The sequence below is a fragment of the Eleutherodactylus coqui genome, chromosome 3 (assembly GCF_035609145.1).
Source record: "Eleutherodactylus coqui strain aEleCoq1 chromosome 3, aEleCoq1.hap1, whole genome shotgun sequence".
In the NCBI taxonomy this organism is placed as follows: domain Eukaryota; kingdom Metazoa; phylum Chordata; class Amphibia; order Anura; family Eleutherodactylidae; genus Eleutherodactylus; species Eleutherodactylus coqui.
In genome coordinates, this window is record NC_089839.1 from 98,347,944 (window position 1) to 98,371,778 (window position 23,835).

At 44.0% G+C, this 23,835-nt stretch overlaps 1 protein-coding gene across 7 annotated transcripts in view; it reads right to left on the minus strand.

The window, feature by feature from the left end:
• UTRN (utrophin) overlaps positions 1-23,835 on the minus strand; it is a 701,048-nt gene that overhangs the window by 507,487 nt on the left and 169,726 nt on the right. For all 7 annotated transcript variants that reach the window (XM_066595903.1, XM_066595904.1, XM_066595902.1 and 4 more), the window contains 5 exons: positions 21,743-21,922; positions 19,710-19,879; positions 18,057-18,180; positions 16,924-17,011; positions 6,238-6,476 (listed from right to left, as the gene is read on the minus strand). In XM_066595903.1, coding sequence (XP_066452000.1) covers positions 6,238-6,476; positions 16,924-17,011; positions 18,057-18,180; positions 19,710-19,879; positions 21,743-21,922 — 801 coding nt within the window. The remainder of the gene's footprint in view (positions 1-6,237; positions 6,477-16,923; positions 17,012-18,056; positions 18,181-19,709; positions 19,880-21,742; positions 21,923-23,835) is intronic.

A 23,835-nucleotide genomic window follows, 5' to 3' on the forward strand; every position in this document is an offset into this window, starting at 1 on the left:
CCCCGTTGATGGACACATCCGCCTCCGCTCTAGCATATAGGAGTTTTACTCGTCTCACAAATATTGGGCCACAGCCCATTTTTTCTAGTACCTTCCACAGGTATTGCCACTCAACGCTATCAAACGCCTTGGCCGCGTCCAGTGAGCATATGATTCTGTCTCCGGTATTATCTACGGGTATTTGTAGGTTTAGAAATACTCTACGGATGTTCGTTGCCGTTGATCTTGCTGGTATAAACCCACTCTGGTCTGGATGCACCAAGGTGGATGCCACTTGTGATAGCCGCTTGGCTAAAACTTTTGCTATAATTTTGACATCCGCGTTTAACAGCGATATCGGCCTATACGAGTCCATCAACAGGGGGTCCTTTTCTGGTTTTAACAGAATTATTATTTTTGCTTTTCGCATTGTTTGTGGTAGTTCCCCTACCTTTTCCGCCCCCGCCCATGTTTCCAGGAGTTGTGGTAATAAAGTGTCTGCATGTTGTTTGTAAAATTCTATTGGGAAACCATCCTCCCCTGGGGCCTTGTTATTTTGCATATCTTTTACTGCCTCTTGCATCTCCTCCAAGTCTATTGGTGCATCTAGAAACTCTCTCTGTTCCTCCGTCAATTTATGTGTTCTTATATCCGCCAAGTATTCCTCGATTTGTTCTACCGTTTTTTCCAGTTTCGAGGAATACAGAGAGGAGTAAAATTCCCGTGCAATCTCTCTTATGGATGTTGCGTCCCTGACTATCTCGCCTTGTGCGTCTTTTAGTTCAATGATGTATGTGGGGCTAGTTTGTGCTCGGGCTATAACTGCCAGCATATGTCCTGTTTTTTCTCCCTCCTCATAATATGTCTGTTTCCTGAACCCATTTTTAGTGGCTGCCGTTTCTAGGACGTATTTATTAAGGGCCTCTTGGGCCTGTTTCCATAGGTTGAGTGTTGTTATAGTTTTCTCTTTTATGTAATTTTCTTCTGATTCTTTTAGTTTGTCTCGTATTTTTGCCCTCTTTCTCTATGTCCTTTTTTTGCCTGTGTGATTTGCTGTATGTATACCCCCCTCATATATGCCTTCATGGCCTCCCAGCAAATCGTCATACTTGTGGTATCCTTATTTAATATGAAGTATTCCTCTAGTGTTTTTTTCACTATTTCCTTGTTTAATATGTTTAGCCAGTGCGAGTTCAGATTCCATCTTTTTTGGGAATGACTCACAGTGTTACTGTGCTGTATGTCCAGACGTAGGATGGAGTGGTCAGAAACAACTCTTGGTAGATATTCTATCGAGGTTATATCTCTATATATCTGAATATTCCCTACCGCTAGGTCTATTCTAGATAAGCATTGGTATGTGGATGAGTAGCAGGAGTATTGTTTGTTTGTGGGGTGCCGTGTTCTCCATATGTCTATCAATGATATCTCGTTTATTAGTTTACCTAGTGGTGTCAGGTTCCTTTCTTCGTTTGCGTTTCCTGCCCTTAGTCTGTCCTGTGCAGGGTTAATGACCGAATTAAAGTCGCCTATGATAAGGACTGGAATGTCCGGTTTATCTGTTATGAAACCTATAACTTGCCTCATTATCATGTTATTATATGGTGGCGGGATATATACTGAAGCTATAATGCATGTGTAGTTGTAGATTCTGCAGTGTAGGCATATAAAGCGGCCTTCTGGGTCAATTTTTCGTGAGAGACATTTAAACGGTATATTTCTGTGTATCACTATGCTGACCCCCCTGGAATACCTCGTGTGTGTGGAGTGGAAGCTCTGACCCATCCCCCCTATTTTGAACGTGTCCGTATTTTCTTTTGATAAATGTGTTTCCTGCAAGCATATAATAGCCGGGCCTTGTTCCTTGATGACTTGCAGTACTGCTGATCGTTTTGTCTGGTCACTCATACCTCTCACGTTCCACGATACGACCCTTATCCTACTACCCATTTTCCTTGTTTTTTGTTTTCAGCAGGGTTATTATTTTCTGGGCGCCTCCACCCCTTTTTGTTTTTATGAGTGAGTCGCACTGGGAGGGTCCCCATCTCTGTATTTGTGTCTCGCCCGTGTCGCCCCGTATATGTGTATGTGTATTACTGTTTGTTCTCCGCATAGGGCTTCTCCAGTAACATTTTGGTTTGGTCCCCCACATTCCCCAGTACAGACATTTATCCACATTTACTATACATATTTTCGTTATTTGCAACACATTTATCATTTGTACATTTACGTTGACATTTCTTCCCCTTATCCCACCCTGAATCATTTTTCTATCGTTTAACCTTATCCCTTTTAACTGTATCTTATCTAATATTCCCCTAATATGCGAGAGAGAGACCAAACAACAGACACCCCCAACATGTAACTCACTGATCCGTTGTCTCATCGGATCGGGGTACCAGTCCTCCATTCTCCTACGCGATGCATCCTGTCGTCCCAGGAGCTCCTTTCAGAAATTTTCGGTTCCCTTCGCATGAACGTTTCTTTAGGTGCAGCCTTTTCATGGTGTCTTGCGCGGTGATCTTCCCCTCCGGATCTGTTCTTCATTTTGATCTATCCAGGCACCTGCATCTTTTGGGTTTTCAAAGAATTGTGTCGTGCCCAGCGCCGCCACTCTCAGTTTAGCCGGGTACAGCATCCCGTAGGGCACTTGTAGGTTTCGCAGTCGTCTTTTTATTTCTACAAATGTTGCTCGCTTCTTTTGTATTTCCGTGGAGAAATCTGGATAGAAGGAGACTTTCACGCCATTATATTGGATTTCACCCTTTTCGCGGGCCTTTTGGAGTATGGTATCACGGTCTCTGTAATGCAGTACTTTGATGAGTATCGGTCTGGCTGGAGCCCCCAGGGGGAGGGGTCGTGTCGGTACACGGTGGGCTCTTTCGACTGCAAACATTGCAGTTAGTGTGTTTCTTCCGAACAGTTCGGGCAGCCATGTTTCAAAAAATTCTGCAGGGTTTCTTCCTTCCGTCTTTTCTGGGAGGCCCACAATCCGCACGTTGTTCCTTCTTGACCTATTTTCTAGGTCGTCTACCTTGTTCTGTAGATATTGTATGTCATGCAGATTTTTTTCCACGTCTCGTTGCATCGGCTGTATTGCGTCTTCTATGTCGCTTATACGTTGTTCAGTTTCTGTCAGACGCTCTGATATTTTCCTCATATCTTGCCGTAGCAGGTTTACATTACTTTGCATCACCCCCATCTGCATATTAAGGTTGTTCAGTGACGCGTTGCCTTTAGTGATTTCGCTGAATATTTCTTTCAACGTAGGCTCCCTGGCGCACCTTTCGTCCTCCTGCCTTTGATCTTTTTTGGCGGCATCTTCTGCACTTTGGGAGGTGTCTCGTATAGTGCTTTCTGAGGTGTCTGCGTGATTTGCGCTGTGCGTGCATATGCCTGGGCTGCTTGCATTATTCATGCTGTCTTCTGTGTAGTGTTCGTCTGGATTGACACTGTTTGCACCTTTATTTTTGTAGTTGGGGTTGTCTGCCTGACTTGTGACTTCCTGCTTATTTCCAGCATGATCTTGTACAGCATGTAGACTATTTTGTTTTTCCTTGTCCTTGCTGTGTTTAGCAGGGTCCGTTGTTGTGTTTGCTTTGTCTGCTCTTTCCTTTTGACTTTCACTTTCTGCATGTACTGTGTCTGCAGTTTCTTCCTCCCCTCCTGCTCCCTCCGTTTGAGTGCTTCTCTGTGGGCTCTCCCGCTCTCCCCTCTGTTGTTTTGGGCTTATGGAGTCCTGTTTTCTGCCCCCCTCCTCCCTGGCATACCCCGCCAGTTTACGTGCTGTGTCTGCACTGTTTGTGCTGGGCCGCGGTATGAGCGTTCTCTGCTCCCTCCCTCCGGCGCCATGCTGTTTCTGCCTGCCGCCGGCTTCATCTGCCTTCCCCCGCTCCTTGCCTCGCACCATTAACTCTGCTGCTGTCTGTTCTGTCTCCGGAGCTTGCTACTGTGCCTCCGCTGCTTTTTGATTGCCTTTCGGCGTCTCTGGGTCCCGTTAACAGGATGGGAATGTCGGATCTTGCAGGAGCTACTCTGAGATGCGACTATCTACATCTCCGGCCAGGCTCCGCCCCCTGCAGAATACAACTTTAAGAAAGAAGACACCAGTGTCAACTACAGTGGCAGTTTTGTTGCACCCAAGTCAATGGCTGGGGGCTCAAATACATGCACCCATTCAATTACTCAAAGAATTAGTACTATATGGGAATTAATCTAAACCAAGTCTCAGTATTAGAACTAGCAATATAGAGTTTTTCTACTTGACATGGAGATAAAAGTAAAGATGATGATGGTCTAAATCTAGTCAAAAAGAATATTCAATTATTTTGCAAAATAGATTAAAAACTAGATTTATGTACAATAATATATCACTATGTTACAGAGTTTTACACTGAAGTGTCTGCACTATGTAAGGAAAAATACTATAATATAGATAACACTGTACAATATATTTGTATCAAGAAAGTGGTGAAGCCAGTATATGTATATAGAGGGAGAATTAAAGGGGGATATCCAGATAGTGCGCAGGGGTCAAAATGGAGGCACTGCTCCGACCACTGTGTAGTGGCTGGCACTTGTAATTACAGGCTGGGATCCCATTTATTTCAATGAGAGCTGTGCCAGCAATTTAACGAGCTCAAGCCACTACACAGCAGTCGGAGCAGTGCTTTTGCTCCAACCCTGATGTATCCTGGCAGGCGTTCCCTGGATAACGCCTTTAATTAAGTGCTTAAGGAAATGGAAGGACTCCCAACGTCACACAACGTGGCCACATCTAAGAGTGTGAAGGAACGCTGAGTGGAGACTGCTTTGACGCTAAAGGACTTGTAATACACTTTATTCTTCAAAGTGATATTATGTATAAAGATCAGGCCTTGTATTTTTGTATAAAAAGATGACAAAATTGGGAAGATTGAAACTTAAGCATGGTTGAACGTTAAAGGGGTTGTCTCATGCCGAAACGGGTTTTTTTTTTTTTCAATAGGCCCCCCGTTTGGCGCGAGACAAACACAAGGGATGGGTTAAAAAAAAAAACGTTTAGTACTTACCTGAATCCCCGCTCTGCGGCGACTTCTTACTTACCTTACCAAGATGGCCGCCGGGATCTTCACCCACGATGCACCGCGGGTCTTCTCCCATGGTGCACCGTGGGCTCTGTGCGGTCCATTGCCGATTCCAGCCTCCTGATTGGCTGGAATCGGCACACGTGACGGGGCGGAGCTACGAGGACCAGCTCTCCGGCACGAGCGGCCTCATTCACCACGGAGAAGACCGCACAGCGCAAGCGCGTCTAAAATCGCCAGAAGACGGCGAATTTAGACGGATCCATGGCGACGGGGACGCTAGCAACGGAGCAGGTAAGTGAATAACTTCTGTATGACTCATAATTAATGCACGATGTATATTACAAAGTGCATTAATATGGCCATACAGAAGTGTATACCCCCACTTGATTTCATGAGACAACCCCTTTAAAATTACAGTGTTTAACTTTTCTCTACACACAGCAGAAGAAAACTGTCAATCATCTGTGGGAGCTGAAGGAGCCATCATAGAAGTGTAGAGTTGGACGGAATCTCTAGGGTCATCGGGTCCAACCCCCTACTCAATGCAGGATTCACTAAATTATTCTCAGCTCATGATTCTCAGGACTCAGTGCTAGCCTTGCCCTGCAGCTGTTCAATTTTTCAACATCTATGTCCCACATGATATCATATAAGACCTCTGGGGGTCATTCACATTGTCTTTTTTTGTTTATTTTTTTTATTTCACACTTTTCCACTGTAGCTTGGGCATCCATGAGAACCCCAGTTAAAAGGAAAACATCCCCCTGTAGTCACAGTAGTCACTAACAGAGGTCATCTAGGTCTGCTAAGACCCTGCAGCTCTACTGTGGCAGGAGGTACCCGGCGGTTGTGTGATCGCCAAGTCAAATAGCGGAAGTGGCACTTCTCCTTTCTCTCTTCACTACATAGCGCTCATTGAGCACTATGTAGCCTGCAAGAAAGAAAGTACAAGTGGTTAAAAAATACTTCTGTCTTCTCCACCGGGTCATCGTCTGTCACTGACAGCTGAGGACCTGACCAGCTCCCGTTGCATTGCATATTGTTACGATCGGTCGGGATTAAAGCCCAGAACTAAATTCCGTAAATGTACTGTGCTTGGTCCTTACTGGGTTAATATGTACTAGTGGGATAAAGTAATAAAAATGGTATATATATTAAGATGCAGTAATTTTTCAGTGAGTACATTTACCTGTCTAGCCTCCGTCAGTGATTGCATTGGAAGCTCCTGGGATGGTAATGGCTGGGTATTTAACCACTCTTCCTCCTGTCTTAGCTTTTCTTCCAAAATATCTAACTCTTTGAAGTAAGTAGTGATGGAGTCCTGGTACAAAATTCCCTTGTTGAGTTCTTGTATTTGGTTGTTTGTGTTGTTCCATTCAGTTGTTAATCTAGCAAAGGATCCTTTCACATCCTCTTCTGGCAGATCTTCTATAACAATACACATAAAACCCAATTTAGTATTTGAGATGATACCTGGCGATTACATGAAATATATGGAATAATATGAAGCAAAAACATCACCTAAAGAGACATCTAGACAGTAGGTACAGAAGAGGGCTCCATATCCTATAGCGTTAGAAGTCTATATCAAATGTGAATATAAAAAGTCTACACACTCCAGTTAAAATGCCACGTGTTTGTCATGTTAAAAAAATCTAACAAAAATGAATCATTTCAGATTTACTTTCACCTTCAGTGTGACCCGCTATCTGTACAAATCCAATGAAGAACAAACGGAAATCATTTAAGTGGAAAAAATAAAATAATGTGGTTGCTTAAGTGTTCACATCCTCTTACATTTGGGGATGTGGTTGCGTTCAGAATTAGCCAATCACATTTAACCTTACATTAAATAGTAGTCAGGACTCCACTGCCATTATTTACAGTGGTTATGGTTTATCCCATATAAAGCTCGGCTCTTCTAGGAGGATTTTCCTGACATTTTCTTAATTGGTCCGTAAAGAGCTTACAAGACATCAAAGGGATCTGATTGTTGGAAGGTGTCAGTCAGGAGAAGGGGACCAAAACATTTCCAAAGCATTACATATAACATGGAAGGCGGTCCTCAAGATGTGGATTAAATTTGGCACAACGGTGACATTACCAAGAATTGGACGACCCTCAAAAATTGATAAAAAGACCAGAAGAAATTTAGTCCAGAAGGCTGCCAAGAGGCCTACAGCAACATTAAAGGAGCCACAGGAGTTTCTGGCAAGTACTGGTTGTGTAGTACATGTGACAAACATCTCCTGTACTCTGAGATGTGGAGTACGGTGGCCAGACGGAGGCCTTTTCCAAATATCAGTCTATTCTGGCACAAGGCCTTCAGGCCTCTGTTAAAAAGCTAAAAATGAAGAGGAATTTGCATAACAACCCAAATCATACTTTAAAAATAAAACAAAAGAATGGCTTCGCCAGAAGATCAGTTTTGGAATGGCCCAACCAGGGCCCAGGCCTGAATCCCATTGAAGATCTGTGGTAGACCTGAAGAGGGTGCTACACATGAAATGCCCTCAGAATGTGAAAGATTTGTAGCGCTTTTACAAGGAAGAGTGAACAAAGATTGACATGTCAAGATGTGGCATGCTGATAGAAACCTACCCCAAAAAACTGAATGATGTCATAAAGTCAAAGGGTACATCAACAATTGCATTGTACAGATAACAGGTCACATTGAAGGTGGAAATACATCTGAAATGACTCACCTTAGTTGGAGTTTTTAACATGACAAAAATATTTCATTTTAAAATGGGTGTGTAGACTTTTTATATTCACTGTAAGTTAGGAAATGACATTTTTAGAGGGCACAGCAAAAATCTACATTTATTATCATGCTACCATGACAGGATTGGAATGCACTTCCTATATGAAATGTATCATGAAAATGCAATATGGAAGTATGAGTTACAGACATTCATTCGGCACGGCTCAGGTTTGCTGTCAGATACACAGCCAGTTGTCTATGACTGGGAAAGCCTTACCAGCAGCTGTGGAAATACAGTTTCAATGATGCTGAAAGAGTTTGCACTGACACAAAAATCTTAGGTTTAAATGGAAGCTGTCAGGGCTATCTGAGAGCAGCATAGTTTAGCGACAGGCACACTGATTTCACCAGTCCATCAGTAATACCAATGCACTCGGAACATAGAAAATTGATGGCAGAAAAAGACCCCATATAGTCTACCATTCTATTATTTCCTTCTTATTGCTCTCTTAGGACAGATCTATGTACTGTATATCCCACGCTTGAATTCATTTATTTCTGTTTTTCCAACCATATCTGCTGGAAATCTGTTCCAAACATCTTTGACAACCAGCCGCTGAAAATCTTCATATATACAAAAATGGATTTCTATTGTCTGTTCTTCATGCACGGCCAAAAGACTGAAGATTTGGCACCTAAGGGGTACTTGAATATCAAGAAAAGGAAGATCATGACAACAGCCGGTAATGGTACATGAAAAATCAAAATCAACAATGAAGAAATAAAAGCAGTTCAAGACCTCATCTTCCTCGGATCGAAAAATCGACCACAATGGAGAATTGGGAACCGGAATAAAACGATCAATTACGCTAAGTCGCAGAGCAAAGTTAAAGGAGATGTCTCGAGGAAGCAGTTAATTTTTTTTTTTGCCCAGTCCCCCCCATTAAACACACATTACTAAGCCCCCCTGTAAATGACATTTCTAGCTGGTTCGTACTTACCGTTCCAGCGTTTCAGCAAGTTATAAAAGTTTCCTCAAGATGGCCGCCGGCTCTTTCCCAGTCGCTCGCTGCAGCCCGACGTGCGCGCTCCCGAGACGCCGCCAGCTGTGTCTCCATGGCAACCGGACGCATCGCAGCCGCCGACCAGACGCCCCGCAGCCGCCGACCAGACAGCAGGTAACCGGCGCTAGCCCCCGGCTCCCCAGCGCTAGTTCCCCCGGCGCAGCGACAGCCCCCCCGGCCTAGCGACAGCCCCCCCCATCGCAGCGACAGCCCCCCCGGCCTAGCGCTAGCTCCCCCGGCGCAGCGGCAGCCCCCCCGGCCTAGCGCTAGCTCCCCCGGCGCAGCGGCAGCCCCCCCGGCCTAGCGACAGCCCCCCCCGGCGCAGCGGCAGCCCCCCCCGGCGCAGCCCGGCGCAGCGGCAGCCCCCCCCCGACCCATCACTTACCTGGGAGGCTTCTCGGGGCTGCTGGGCTGGGCTGGTCTTCTCCGCTGGGCAGCTCCAGTTTCTGCACCTTCCTCTAACAGAGGATGGTGCAGAATGGCCGCTTCAGCGCGCTCCCGAGCAGTGACAGCTCGTCTGCGCATGCGCAGAAGAGCTGTAGCGGGGAGCACACTGAAGCGGCTCGTGCTGAATGGAGAAGACCGGACTGCGCAAGCGCGTCTAAAAAAGCAAGCTGCCAGCGAATTTAGACGGAACCATGGAGACGAGGACGCTAGCAACGGAGCAGGTAAGTGGAATAACTTCTGTATGGCTCATATTTAATGCACAATGTACATTACAAAGTGCATTAATATGGCCATACGGAAGTGTATAACCCCACTTGGTTTCGCGAGACCACCCCTTTAAGTATGGATTAGACCTGGAAAAGCAAAGACATAAGCATCGCAACAAAATTCTGGATAGTCAACACAATCATCCTTCCAGTCACAACTTACAGCTGTGAAAGTTGGGCACTTAAGAAAACGAATCGGAGGAAGACTGATGCCTTCGAACTTTGGCGCTAGAGGAAATTGCAACAAATTTCTTGGACTACCAAGATCATGAATAAAACAGTCCTAGACCGCATCAAACCAAAATTGTCATTGGAGGGCAAAATTACGAAACAGAGTCTCTCGTACTTTGACCGCATAATGAGAGCTAATTTATTAAAAATATTGATAATGCTTGGAGTGTTCAGCGATAAAAGAAGACCTGGACATCAAAGAACGTGCTACTTGGTACTATCAAAGCCAACACCAACATTCAAATGATCGAACTGAAAGAGGCCATACAAAACAGAACCGCGTGGAGATGGCTGTTTCATAAAGAGTCTGAGAGTTGGCCCCGACTAAATGGATAACGATAGATACATAAAAGAGGACTCCAGGCACAGAATAACATTTTTAAAATCTAATGTACATCATCACAATCAGCCATTTTGTAATAGGCTCCCTGTACCCGGTCTAGCTATTTTCTTCTATGACACGTGACCATTCGCCTGAAAAATATCTCCACTTTCTCTGACATCTTGTCAGCATTTGCTAAGTCCTGCCTTGTCCTTCCCTGCGCTTTTCTACACCAGAAAAGTCTTAATGAATGTTCCCCATAGTGTACCCAAAAATGCTGTCTTATATTTCTTTTTAATAATTTTTATTGGGTTTTATAATAAACAAACAAACAAAAAATTACGGAAAGTTGACATATTTGTTGCATTAGAATACAATTACCGTGACATAGATATTTTAAACATGCAATGCATTGCTGAATAGTATTACAAAATATAAGAGCGTAGTTGGCAGGTTGATGTAGTTCGGCATTTGAGTACTACCGTATATACCGGCGTATAAGGCGACGGGGCATATAAGACGACCCCCCAACTGTCACCTTATACGCCGGTATACAGTGGAGAAAAAAAAAAAAAATTATTACTCACCTCCCACGGCGTTCTGTCGCGCTCCGGCAGGATGTCGCTCGCTCCGGCAGGCTGTCGCTCGCTCCTCGTCCCCGGCGCAGCATAGCTTTCTGAATGCGGGGCTTGAAATCCCCGCTTCCAGAAAGCTAATACACACGCCGGCAGCCATGACATCTTTGAATGGCTGTGATTGGCTAAAGCACACGTGGCTTCAGCCAATCACACTATTCAATGACATCATTGAATGGGTGTGATTGCTAACACGTGTGCCTTCAGCCAATCACAGCCATTCAATGATGTCATTGAATAGTGTGATTGGCTGAAGCCACGTGTGCTTTAGCCAATCACAGCCATTCAATGATGTCATGGCTGCCGGCGTGTGTATTAGCTTTCTGGAAGCGGGGATTTCAAGCCCCGCATTCAGAAAGCTATGCTGCGCCGGGGACGAGGAGCGAGCGACAGCCTGCCGGAGCGAGCGACATCCTGCCGGAGCGCGACAGAACGCCGTGGGAGGTGAGTAATAAATTTTTTTTTTTACACTTTTTTTTTTTTTGTATTACCGGCGCATAAGACGACCCCCGACTGCAGAGCAGATTTTTCGGGGTTCAAAAGTCGTCTTATACGCCGGTATATACGGTAGATATCAACTATAAACCAGAAACTTATGTGTACCACTTGAAGGCTTTTACTTTATGGTAAAGGGTCTATTACGGAAAGGAGGGGGGGGGGTTAAGACATGGAGACACTTGGAAGGGTGATATGTGGAGGGATTTGTATGCGCATCCCCCACGAACAGTACTATAAATTATTAGCCAGATTGTACTATACTCCATTAAAACTCTCATACATCTCTAGCAGCGCATCCCCTAAATGTTGGAGGAACTGTGGACAAACAGGGTCATTGCTCCCCATTTTCTGGAGTTGCCCCCCTAATTTCCACCCTATGGAAAAAGGTGTTTGGAATGATAAAAACACTCTCCTCCAACACAACTAAAAACAAACCTGGTTTGACGCTTCTACTGTTAGGGATAGATAACTTCCCATTGGTCTGCAGAACAATTATCTGCCATATACTACACACAGCCCGTCTTACAATAGCACGCAACTGGAAAGGCTCCAAAGTTTCTACCATAAAAGAAATAGTACTTAATAATTGTAGCTGCTATGCAGATGATCCACGACAGCCTTAATCTCCAGTAATACAGCTTTTATCCCCATTTTTAATTTTTGTAATTCCAATTTTTCTTTATGTCACCAATATATCTGAAAATGTTTTATCTCCCTCACTTGTCGGAATTGCTTGGTTTTTAACAACTATTGGCCCATGAAAACAGGCAGTTGTTCACCTACATATGCCTGCTCATTTACTCCAAATAGAGGCAGACCAATGGAGGAAATCTCCAGTGTGCTAAAACTCCCTTCAGCAAGCGATTATTGCTCCTGACAATGACATCATATGGCTCACATTAGAGACCTTTCACATGGAACGGAGTAGGCTGCATTAACCACAAGCCGCTGTAAATTCTGCACCAAAATCTGCAGGCTACCTGTAGATTTTGACACAGAATTGTAAATGGCGTAACACGTGCCCACAATTCTGCATCAAAATCTGCAGTTAGACCTGCGGATTTGTGTATCTCATGCAGGCTATTACGTTCCGTATGAAAAGGCGCTAAAGAGAAGGACTCCAAGAATTTTCAGATAGGAAGAAATACTGTAAGTATGTTTGGAAAAATGGTTGTAAATGTCTTAAGAGCTGTTGAGCTGAGGATTCGGCTTGAACTAATCGCCGTCCACGGCTTGGTCTTCCACATTTTGGGGATATGGCAACAGTTAAACTGATAAGCACTTGATATGGACATCGCTTGGCAATGTTGAAGCACAACAGCGCTGGTAGGCTTAACATGGGAACTCTGACGTGGCCTGAGCCTGACAGGTCATTCAATGTAGCAAACTCAAATTGTATGATTCTACGGCAGTTAGGATGTCACAAATCTAACGACACTAAAATCATCCACCAAAGGTCACGGAAAGGGGTCAAAGTGTGCTGCACGTTCAATATGTGTAATTTTCGCGTGCAAACGCGCAGAAAAATAGGACATGCTATGTATTTTTTTTTGTGAATAAAATGCGTGTGCAAAAAACGCTTTTGTGAATGAACCCTATTAAATCAATGGGTGCTATTCACTGAGTATTGCCCGCGCAAAATTGTGAGCAAATACGTTCATGTCAAACAGGAATTAAGAATGTAGCGTTCCAAAAGGTGAATTTCTGCTGCAGACATGGAGGCTCAAAACACTTTTGGTCATAAAATGGACCCAGGGTCACCGTGCAGCCCTGTCGGCAGGCATTAGTTGCAGTCTAGCAGTAACTCCCCTTTGAGTAGATGACAAACTGAGTAATGTATTAATACGGAGCACGGTGACGATACTAAGAAAACGTCCCATCTAATTGCAGTGGTCTGCCAAGCACAATATTCGCCTTCGTGTCTATCCATAAAGCAGACACATTTTAAATCTCTCAAACTTCTGCAAATATTTGCAAAAGACATCATGCAGAAGTTGCAATATCCTGGGCTCCAGACTCTCATCATGAGAAATCTAAAGTATGCTAAGAAGTACGGGGGTTAATCATGAACTTGCTAACAGCTAACCACAACTGCATCTCCCTCTGCTGAAAACCTTGGTTTTCACAAGAAAAATGTCCTCTGCTGCGGAGAACTGGAATACTTTCATGTGGGAGTGGGGCATTCTTGGAAAAAGCGGAAGAAGAATCCTAAGAGACATCGGCATCAAATGGTCTTAGTGAAAGCCGAGGGATGTCTCCTTGTGGCCCAGAGGGGATGTAGGACGTAATTAGGGTGGTTTTACACCTGTGTTAGGGTCAGTTCAGGGTTTTTGTTTCTCTGCTCAGTTTCTAGAGATTGACTTCAACGGGTTTGCAAAAAAAAAAACTGCAGGCTTACAGTTTGCTTTCAGTCTGCTTCAGTTTTTTTGGCTGGAACAAATCAAATGAGTGTTTTGGGCACTTCAATATAAAAAAAGATGTAGACAAACTGGAGCAAGTTCAGAGAAGAGCTACCAGGATGGTGATCAGTCTGTAAATCATGTCCTATGAGGAACGGTTAAAGGATATGGAAATGTTTAGCTTGCAAAAAAGGAGGCTGAGAGGAGACTTAATAGCTGTCTACTAATAACTGAAGGGCTGTCACAGAGCAGAGGGATCAGCCCTATTCTCATTTGTACAAGGAACCACTAGAAGAAATGGGATGAAACTGAAAGAGAGGAGACACAGATCAGATTTTAGACAGTGAGGGGGATCAATGAGAGGATAATCTAACGATTATCATGATTATCGTGTCATGTAAAAGGAGCTTTACAACTTGAACGCACAAAATATTAGGGACATGAGTTTAGATAGAAGAAGTAATTTCCCTGTACTGATCCCATATTATACTTTCATGGTTGTTATGTTCGGTATTTCTATAGGTAAGGACAGTCTCTTGTATGCAGACATTGTATCCGAAACACACTGAAGAATATTTACCTCTGACAGCTGTTTTAACATTGTGGTAAAGTTTGTTTCTGCCTCCCCATACCAACGTATTTAATACGGAAACCTGTTCTGCATATCTCATAAACCTTTCCAGTTAACTTCACATAATCTGGCGCAGTCAGGACTAGTGTGATTAGGAGAGTTATCTATTGGAATCATCCAAAGAATTAAAAGAAAGTCATATTGCGTGTTCATTCTAATAATGCCATATGGTATGATATAAAGAAATATTTCCAAGGCAGATTCCCCACCCTTTCCTGGTAGGATAATGCTACATATCTCCTCTGTCTGAAATGATGTACTACATTTTTCCAGGATATATCAGAAGAAGTGGATGTGGTTTCAGAGTTTGTGCCACTTGTGACTCCTTGATGATTCTCCACTACATTTGTAGTATCTATTTTCTTGTTACCTTTACCAGATTCTTGAACCTAGTGCACTAGGAAGATGATGGTGTACAACAAGCCGGGATTTAGCTACCCTATTGTAAAAGAATCATAGAATAGTAGAGTTGGAAGGGACCTCTAGGGTCATCGGGTCCAACCCCCTGCTCAATTGAGGATTCACTAAATCATCCCAGACAGATGTCTATCCACCCTCTGATGACTTCCATTGAAGGAGAACTCACCACCTCTCGTGGCAACCTGTTATAAGAGGGAAGAATCAACTACTGGCTTCATTATCCAAAAAGATCATTCAAAAAGTCAGTTTTAGTTCCCTGTTTGAGCTACCCCAGTCAACTTATCATCAGATAAGGCAGTGTTTTCTAACTCTAGTCCTCAGGGCACCCCAACAGGTCATGTTTTTACGATACCCTGTAGTCTGTGGGAATGTCTGAGGACTGACAATAACAACCTGTGCAATATTGAGGAAATCCTGAAAACATGACCTGTTGGGGGAACCTTGTGGACTTGAGTTGGGAAATTACTGAGCTAGAAGGATGATCACAATCTACAGTAGTAGCTACACAATGTGAAAGACTGGGAGTCATCAAACAACTTGTGTCGTGAACTGAAAAACCAACTGAAAGTCAGGCATTATCATTAAAGGAGTTTTATAGGACTAAGATACTGCTGGCCTATCCTTGGGATAAAAGCTAAACAGAAAGGCACTCCATTATGCAGAGGGACCCAAAATAAAGTACATTAACCTCCAATGGTTGTGCAGCGGCACAACAGCATAAAAGTGCTAATATGCTGCAACCGCAGCCAGTACCCACCGAACAACAAGGAGCCCAAGCAGGGATTATTGAAAGAGAAAAGTTATTCTGGTGTTAAACAGCCGGGTGAAAGTGCTGATGGCAGTCCAGTACAGAAATGTGTTGCCTAACTTCAGTAATATATTGCTGATCTACTGATTGACTGCTCCTCCTCTTCAGTGCTCTGGACAATTTTTCTTTTGTGGTTATCCTTGTGATAGCTAATCAATATCATATCAGTGGGGTTCGACTCTTGGCATTCACATGATCAACTGTTTGAAAGGGATGTGGTGCTCAGGCAAGCACTCTGGACTACCAGGAAGAGCGCCTTACGCCCCACAGCAGTGCCTGGCACTGCAGCTCCACCCCATTCGTTTAAATGGAACTGAGGTACACAAACGTCATGGTAACCAATGAACATGATGTCACATGCCAAGGAGGAGGCTGTGGTATCGATTCAGCCTCTTCAAACAGCTAATCAGTGGGGGTGACGAGTGTTGGACCCCCATTGATGTGATATTAAAACAATGGATAGGCAATCAGTATTTACACTGCTCTTCTAGCTGAAAAGGTAAACATTTCCTAAAATAGTGGAAGTCAATAGCAAAGAGTGGACCCAATTTTACATTAGTGGTCATGGTTTAGGTTTTGGTGGCCATGTACGTTTGGCCATCTATAATATGAAACAAATTATCAATTTCTGAGTTGTTAAACTGTAGGCAATTCAGATAATTAACCTTTATCTAACCTATCCAAATAATGTTGCCCATAAATCTGTGCGACCACTGCTCCCCTGGCTCACCTGCTTCTGGGGCCACAGTCAGGAGCTTCCATCCTCCATGTGATGCACACCATGCAAGTTGCACTGCTGATTCACTTCTGTCTGCCTGTAGGGCACATATGCTAATGTTCCTTCCCTGAAGGGCCAGTACACATGTCCTAAACATGTTCTCCACCAATCCCCATCCAGGTTCTGCTATTTTAGGAATCCTCCCTATCTCTCTAAGCAATAAGTCTCTTATAACCATTGTGACAAAGCAAATTCCAGTTGCCTGCGTTTCTGATAATTCGGACTTGGGTGCTCCCTAACCTTGGCTCTGTATTCTGGGCTTTGCTATTGCCTACTGCCTACCTTGACCATCTGCTGGACCTAGTTATTGCAATTGTGCCACCAGCCCTGACCATTGCCAGTCTTTTGAATACGCACCTGTTCACATCATCAGGTACCACGCTTTAGCCCAATGAATGAGATAGCCCATCAGCAGCTACACTACAGGGGCAATCTCTGCAAGTAATGGTTTGGGGACCCTGCAGTGAAGACCAAATCCCACTTGGAGGGGTCAAGGTGCAAACCTGGGTTACCCAAGTGCTGCTTTCTCAGGTAGCCATAAGTCAAGCGAGTGCGTGGTAAGGTGGATCCTGATCCTTCTGTCTGACAAAATCTATATTTTACTAACCTTTAATTCAATTATTCTTAAAAATAAGGCTGAATATTATAGGTGTATATATGAAATTATCATACCTTGCTTGCACAGCTCCAATAAATATTGTCCAGTTGCAACAAGTTCCTTATATTTGGGAGTCCTTTCAGCTTTTTCTTTCTCTAGTATCTAGATATAATATAACAAACAGGTTACAGATTTTTCAGCAGCTCATTTATACCAACAGATTCCTTATTAACATGCATGTTCAAACATATCACTTGTATAATGGGTGTTGAAAGACTAAAAGCCGCTATAGGGTGAATGCCCACGGCCATATTTGCACTGCCGCAAATACTGCCCATAGAGCACGAAGGAAAACGCTTTTTCCTGCCCACGAGCGGGAATCAACTGCGATTTCCCGCTTGCTGGGGAAAATCGCAGCATGTACTATTTTGGTGCGGGCCTCGCATGGACGGCTTCCATTGCAGGCAATGGAAGCTGTCTTTCCCGCTGCGAGTCGCATCTCTCTGCACCGCACATGTGCAGCAGCGTGCCAGCCGACACGTCCACAGAGTGGAGAAAAGAACGGCTGACAGGTACCGGGGCACAGGGTCTGAATCCGACCCGGCCATGGGCATTAGGCTATACTCTTCTAATATCATTTATAATAGAGCAGAGCAAGAACAATTTTACCTGTCCCATTGATATTTACCGAACACTAGGAGAAGAACTAATAGTTCTATAACCAGATCATGGTAAAATCAGAGGGTTCATAAATGTCCATGGCCACCTAATCGGTAAGTGTGCAAAATTTGTTCTATGCTGCATATTTAATTCCACTACTTATATCCTCACAAGCAAGAATGTAAATCTGGTTTTGTTAGACACCATTGCTAAACTGAGATATATGGGCAGAAGACCCATGTGATATGATAACAATGGGTGTATTTGTAAATCTGCATAAAAGAGTACAACAAGACTACAACGACATTATGGAGACTTTTTAGGTCTATCGTTTCTAAAAATGCCTTATTAATATGTATACTGTCAGAGGATATTTTCATTACAGTCCCTTTGATAAAATAGGTAGCCAATAACCACTTTGATCTGAGAGCATGTGGTTATTAATGTGCTGGACGGCCAGATTACAGATCATACCTCCAGCTGCTACAAAGCGTATCACAGACAAAGCCCTCATTCATGGCCATTTCCTTCCCACTTCTCCTTTTACCTTTAGCATGTCTTTTATGTCTGAAGTCTCTCTAATCTTTCTATAGTTACTGATCTCCGTCGACAGAATCATAGCTCTGGATTTAATCATCCAATTCAGCAGTTCAGCAGATTCGCTGTCGAACCTAAGATAAAATATGAAAAACGGAGGTCATTATGCACCGAGATCTGAAAAAAAAAAATCTGAAACTTTTCTTTTAGGATAAAACTGGCATAAGAAACTTTAAAAAGATGACCCTTTGTTTACAATGGCAGTTGACAGTAAAAGGCTTCTTCAAGAGTTACATGAACAGAGGCAGGCAGTTCTGAAGGCACTCGGAGTATAGCACCAAATTACAGAGATATTCTCCTCTAGAGGCATACAGCAGAATATCTCCATAATACGACCTCCAATACCTTTTATTTTCCTCTCTGTGGCTCGATGTAAAATTGGAGGCATAAAGAGGTACAGTATAACCCTACTGGCTTCCATGAGTGTTGTATAATGGCTCTGAAGTTATAAGGAGCCATACTACACCCATGTGTATGTGCCCTAAGGGTGGTTTCACGTCTGTGTAGGGGGTCCTGGTTTTCTTCTCCGTTCAGGTCGAATGGTTCCTTCTTAGGAAAGAACCAAATTGACTATAATGGGGTCCATTCACTTTCTGCTCAGCTGCGTGGCCTTTTGCTGGAATAAAAAGTGCTGCACACAAAGCTTTTTCTTACGGGATTTTGTGCTGGATCTGCAATGGAACCTTCAACCAGAAGTTCCAACGCAGATGTGAAACCACCCTAATAGTGTCATAGTGGTTGGTAAAAAAATATTATATATATATATATATATATATATATATATATATATAGTGTTTGGCTGTGTTTAGGACTACATAACATCATGGCTGGCATTTTTGGCAAGATTGGGTGGCCGATGGTTGCCGAGGTTAGGTTGGGTTTCAGACACATTCAGTTACTGCAATAAAAACCTCACCCGAGAGACGTATCCTATAGTTGATTGAGTAAAAAGGAATCAGCACAGAGGAAATTAATTCTCTTGGTAATGAAGTGGGTTATCCCTCTGAATATGAAGTAATACAGAGGGTCAATATCAGAGGCGTAGCTAAAGGCTCATGGGCCCAGATGCAAAAGTCCAGCATGGGGCCCCCACAACTTTCCTCTGCATCCTTGGGTCCCTCTTATGAAACCCATCAATTTAACACTAGCATTTGAGGACATTGCTAAAATCTTAAAACATTAGGTAGAGGCTAAATATAGGGAGCCCCCTAACCATCCACATGCCATTTATAACACTGGTGTTTTCTTATATGATAGAGTGGCCTTTGGGCTCTCTAAAGCTACAGGGCCCGGTAGTGACTGCACCCCCTATAGCTATGGCCCTGGTCAATATATATTAGTGCTTATCATTGGGGCCATATTTTCCCTTTGCTTGTACAGGTTCCGTCCAACACACTAAAAGCATACTGGTTCACTCTATTGACCTCCTATGAAACTGTCTCCACATGGGGTAGATGAATACATTTAGTGATTGTACTGCAGAATAAGTTGATGTTGAAAAATACGTTTACGCACAATTTTTAACCTCCAGACTGAAAAATGTAATTCTTTAAAAATAAAATAAATAAATAAAAGCACAATAACATTTAACGAGGAGTCTCACTTTTTCTTCTCTTCAACATCAAGGTACATTTGGCGTTTCTTGGGTGGAGGTGGCGGAGGGAGCTCTTGTTTGATCAAGTGAACACTACTTTGCTCTTTCACAGTCACAGTCTCAGTAATGACCTTCCTGGTAACCTGCGTCATACCATAACTGCTGACTGACTCTGTGACCTAAAAAAGACACAATAATGTTATTTTCCAAATATTTTTCTTAAAAGGTCTACTTTATAGTTCATAAGGGTGGTTTCACGTCTGCGCTCGGGGAGCCGGAAAGGGGATTCCCACGGTCGAACAGCTCCGTCTTAGGATGGAAATGAGCAGCTCTGAATGGACTTCATTTATTATAATGGGTCTATTCGCTTTTCACTCAGCTGCCCGGCTTAAAGCTAGAAGAAAAAGTGCTACATGCAGGGCTTTTGCTTACAGAATTTTGAGCCAGATCTCCAACCGAAGGTTACAACGCAGATGTGAAACCACCCTACCTTCCCTATTGCACTCCCAGTTGGCTCATTTAGGTAGGACATGCAAAAAAAAAAATGAAGGGTCTTTTTGAACCTGAGAGTTTAAAGAGACTCTGTCACCTACTTTTATCCCTATGAGCTAAACTTATGGGCTGAAAGGTGAACCGCTAAGTCCCAGGAATAAGTGTTATACTTACCTTTCCCGTCGTTCCCCCGGTGTCAGCACTGGAAGCCGCTAAGTAGTCCACCTGTTGTAATTTTAAAATGGAAGCACAACTCTGCGGTGCCACACAATGAATTGAGTGGCAGCTTCCAGTGCTGGCACCAGGGGAACACCGGAGGTCAATATAAAACTTACATTCCTGGACTTAGCAGGTCACCTACTTTCAGCCTATATGCTTATCTTATAGGGCTAAAAAAGGTGACAGATTCCCTTTAAGTCTGACTTAACATAATGATATACATAAACAGCCAACTTTGTATATGCCACGTCATGGTCCGTATGCCCAATTCACATCTGCACTAGTTTTGCTGTCAAATCTGTCAGAACTGCCAACTAAGGGCGAGCACCCACTGGCGTTTTTTTACCTGCGTTTTGCGTTTTTCCTGCACAGGCATAGAGATAACATGTGTTCCTGTCCACTGGCGTTTTTTTTGCGTTGCGTTTGCGTTTTTAACATAGGAACTGTCAGTTGCATATGTGTCCTTATTTTTCTCCATGGAAATTAATGGCAAAGCCGCGAAAACGCAGCGAAAAATGCCGCGGAAAACGCGCGGGAAAAACGCGGGACACGCGGCGAAAACGCTGCGTTTTTTTCCCGCGGGAAACGCAAACGCCAGTGGGTGCTCGCCCTAAGGGTTTGACCGCAGCTTCCAACACAGCTATGAACAGTCTTATTGTGCCTAGTGCCTGTTTCCCATATATCATACAAAACTACCGAACTAGCAGAATGTGACTTTTATGGACAGATAGCATGTCTCATGAAGACAGAGAATAGTTCCCATTCTGGGACTATCATATCTAAGGGCTTCTTCACACGTCAGTATTTTCCATCAGTATTTTGTGAGCCAAAACCAGGAGCGGGTCCAAAATAGGGAAGAAATGCAAATCTTTCCATTATTCTTTCTCTGTACGTTCCCCTCCTGGTTTTGGCTTACAAGACTATGTCCACATATAACACTAATGTTATGGAATTTCCATCTGGGTTTACAGACGTCGATTTTTTTTCCAGATTTTCACTGTGGATTTTACCCTTTGCAAAGCATACGGTGAAATCCGTACAAATCTACAACAAAATGTGTCAAAAGTCCGCTATTCGCCATGGAATTTCCCCATCCCGTGTAGATGTACCCTCATTCTAACAGATCGAGACAATCCATGGATTACGTAGTCTGCTATTTGTTTGAATGGCCGCCTGGTGATACTATACTTCCTGCTGAATCCAGCGCAAAACTCTCCATCCTTATTACATGCTACATTTCATTCCCCTTTGGTTCTTGTCCTGGGATGACTGTAGGCCTCTTTGGTTTATCAATTACTTTAGTATATAGTAGCTTCTTAAATTTGAATTACCTGGTTAGTGTAGTCCTCTAAAAGATGTACCAATCCATCCCACCTCTGAGCAAGATCTTCCATATCACTCTTCAGTTTTTGAGATGCTTTTCCATTGCCCATAAGAAGAACTACTTCATGGGCCAACTCATGCAAATGGTCGAATGTTTGCCGCTTCATTCCCAGTTCCTCTTTTAGGTTCTAAAACAAAGACACAAAGTATTTTAACTGCAGGAAGTTCTACACATACTGATCAGTAGATAGCATTCATGTGCACAGGATAGGTGAAAATGTATGATTGCTAGGGGTGCAAGTAAGGTTGGGACATCGAAAACCGATATATCAAAATATCGATATATCGCTAATGCTTTGGCGATACTTTTCATTGATATTGTTATGTCCGATATATCGGTAACATCGATAGTTTAAGGCAATATATCGATTTTTGTAAAGAAGAAACGTGTGTGGTCTAGTGACTATATTTTCTTTCTTTTGTGTTGGTACAGGATGCAGTTTGGCTCGAGGCACTAATGAACTGAAAAACAAGTTTTAGAAACTTTTGGAAAGTGTGAGGTGACTCTTTGTCACCAATAAGGTTTGCTCCGGCAAAACGACTCTCAGAAAAAGTGGGGTCTTCGGCCCCATCTCCACATGGGTTTGTTTATCGCGTTAGACGCAGGCTCTGAATGCTGTGGGCAATACTTTCCAAATGAAAGCGTTTCCACATGCAGATGGAGGGCAGACCTGAACGCATGAAGGTCACGTCCACAAAAGGAGACGCGACATGTCGCATGTTCAGTGTCTAACGCAAACGCAGTGCTCATAGAAAAGATAGGAGACCCATCTAACGCAATTACAATTGCGTTCGGGGCACTGCGTTCGCGTTACCAGGCCCTGCATTGTTTACAAGTTGCCATGGAGACCGTTGGTCCCTCAGCGGCAACTTGAAAAAATCAACACACAGAGAGATCATGCTCACATCCCGTCAGATCCAGCGTCCATCTTCTGGCTTCCTTGTAGCTGGCAGGACCTTGTTTCAGTGTGTTTACCTTTAATCATCAAACTATAATTTTTTTTGTTGATTGTGTTGCTTTATTAACCCTAGGCCTGTTTTATTTTTATACTGCATTTATAAAAGTCGATAAATCGCAATATTGATAGTTTTCCACCGATATTTTACAATAATCGATAGTTTGTTCAGCGTCTTCTGTGAAAGGGCATACTTACTTTTGTAGACTTGTTTTGCCGAGGTCTGTGAATTGTTCAGCGATAGTCGATACTATCGACTATAGATATTTTTGTGTCGATGTCCCAACTGTCAGGACAGTGTCCGGGATATGGGGGTCCCTGAGATATCCCGCAACCCCTGTCCCTGCCTACTTGCCCCCCTGGGCTAACCCCCAGGGCGACAACTGGGCGGCGGTCCCTACCCTCACTAGGGAAGCGGGACACGGGAAGACAAACAGACACTGAAGACAAACAACGGTAGAATGGTCAGACAATCCGGGTCGGCAACAGGAGGGTACGCAGTACAGGGGGGTCAGGCAAAACGTAGTCAAGGTCCAAAAGCAGAGGTCAGGAAAGCCGGGGTCACAAACAGGAGTCAAAAGAATACGCGGGTGCAGCTGGAAGACCAAACTAACACTGGCAAGGGCTGAAAGGAAAACACACCTTTTTAAATGCTGTCAGCGCTCCCGCCCCAGAAGCAGATAGGGGCGGGGAGCCTGACAGCAGCAGGGCTAATCAGGGAGGTGCTGGGGACACACCCCCAGTCTGCAGCACAGACAGTTACTAGGGAAGCCAGCCTGGTAGTCAAGTGCCTAGAGAAGCACCTGCTGCCTCCCTAGCAACCCGGCGGCGACCAGTCTGCCAGCGGCCCGGGGAGATCACAAGAACCGGGGCTCCCCTACGCCGCACTCCAGTAACCCGGGTGGCAGGACCGGTGGTGTGGGCACGGGGCCCCCGAGAATTGCTGGTTCTGACAGTACCCCCCCTTCTACGGGGGGACACCGGACCCCCATGGCCAGGAGCGGGCTTGAGCGGGAAGGCCCTGTGGAATGATCGGACTAGGCGTGGGGCATGAACGTCCCTGGCAGGGACCCACGTCCTATCCT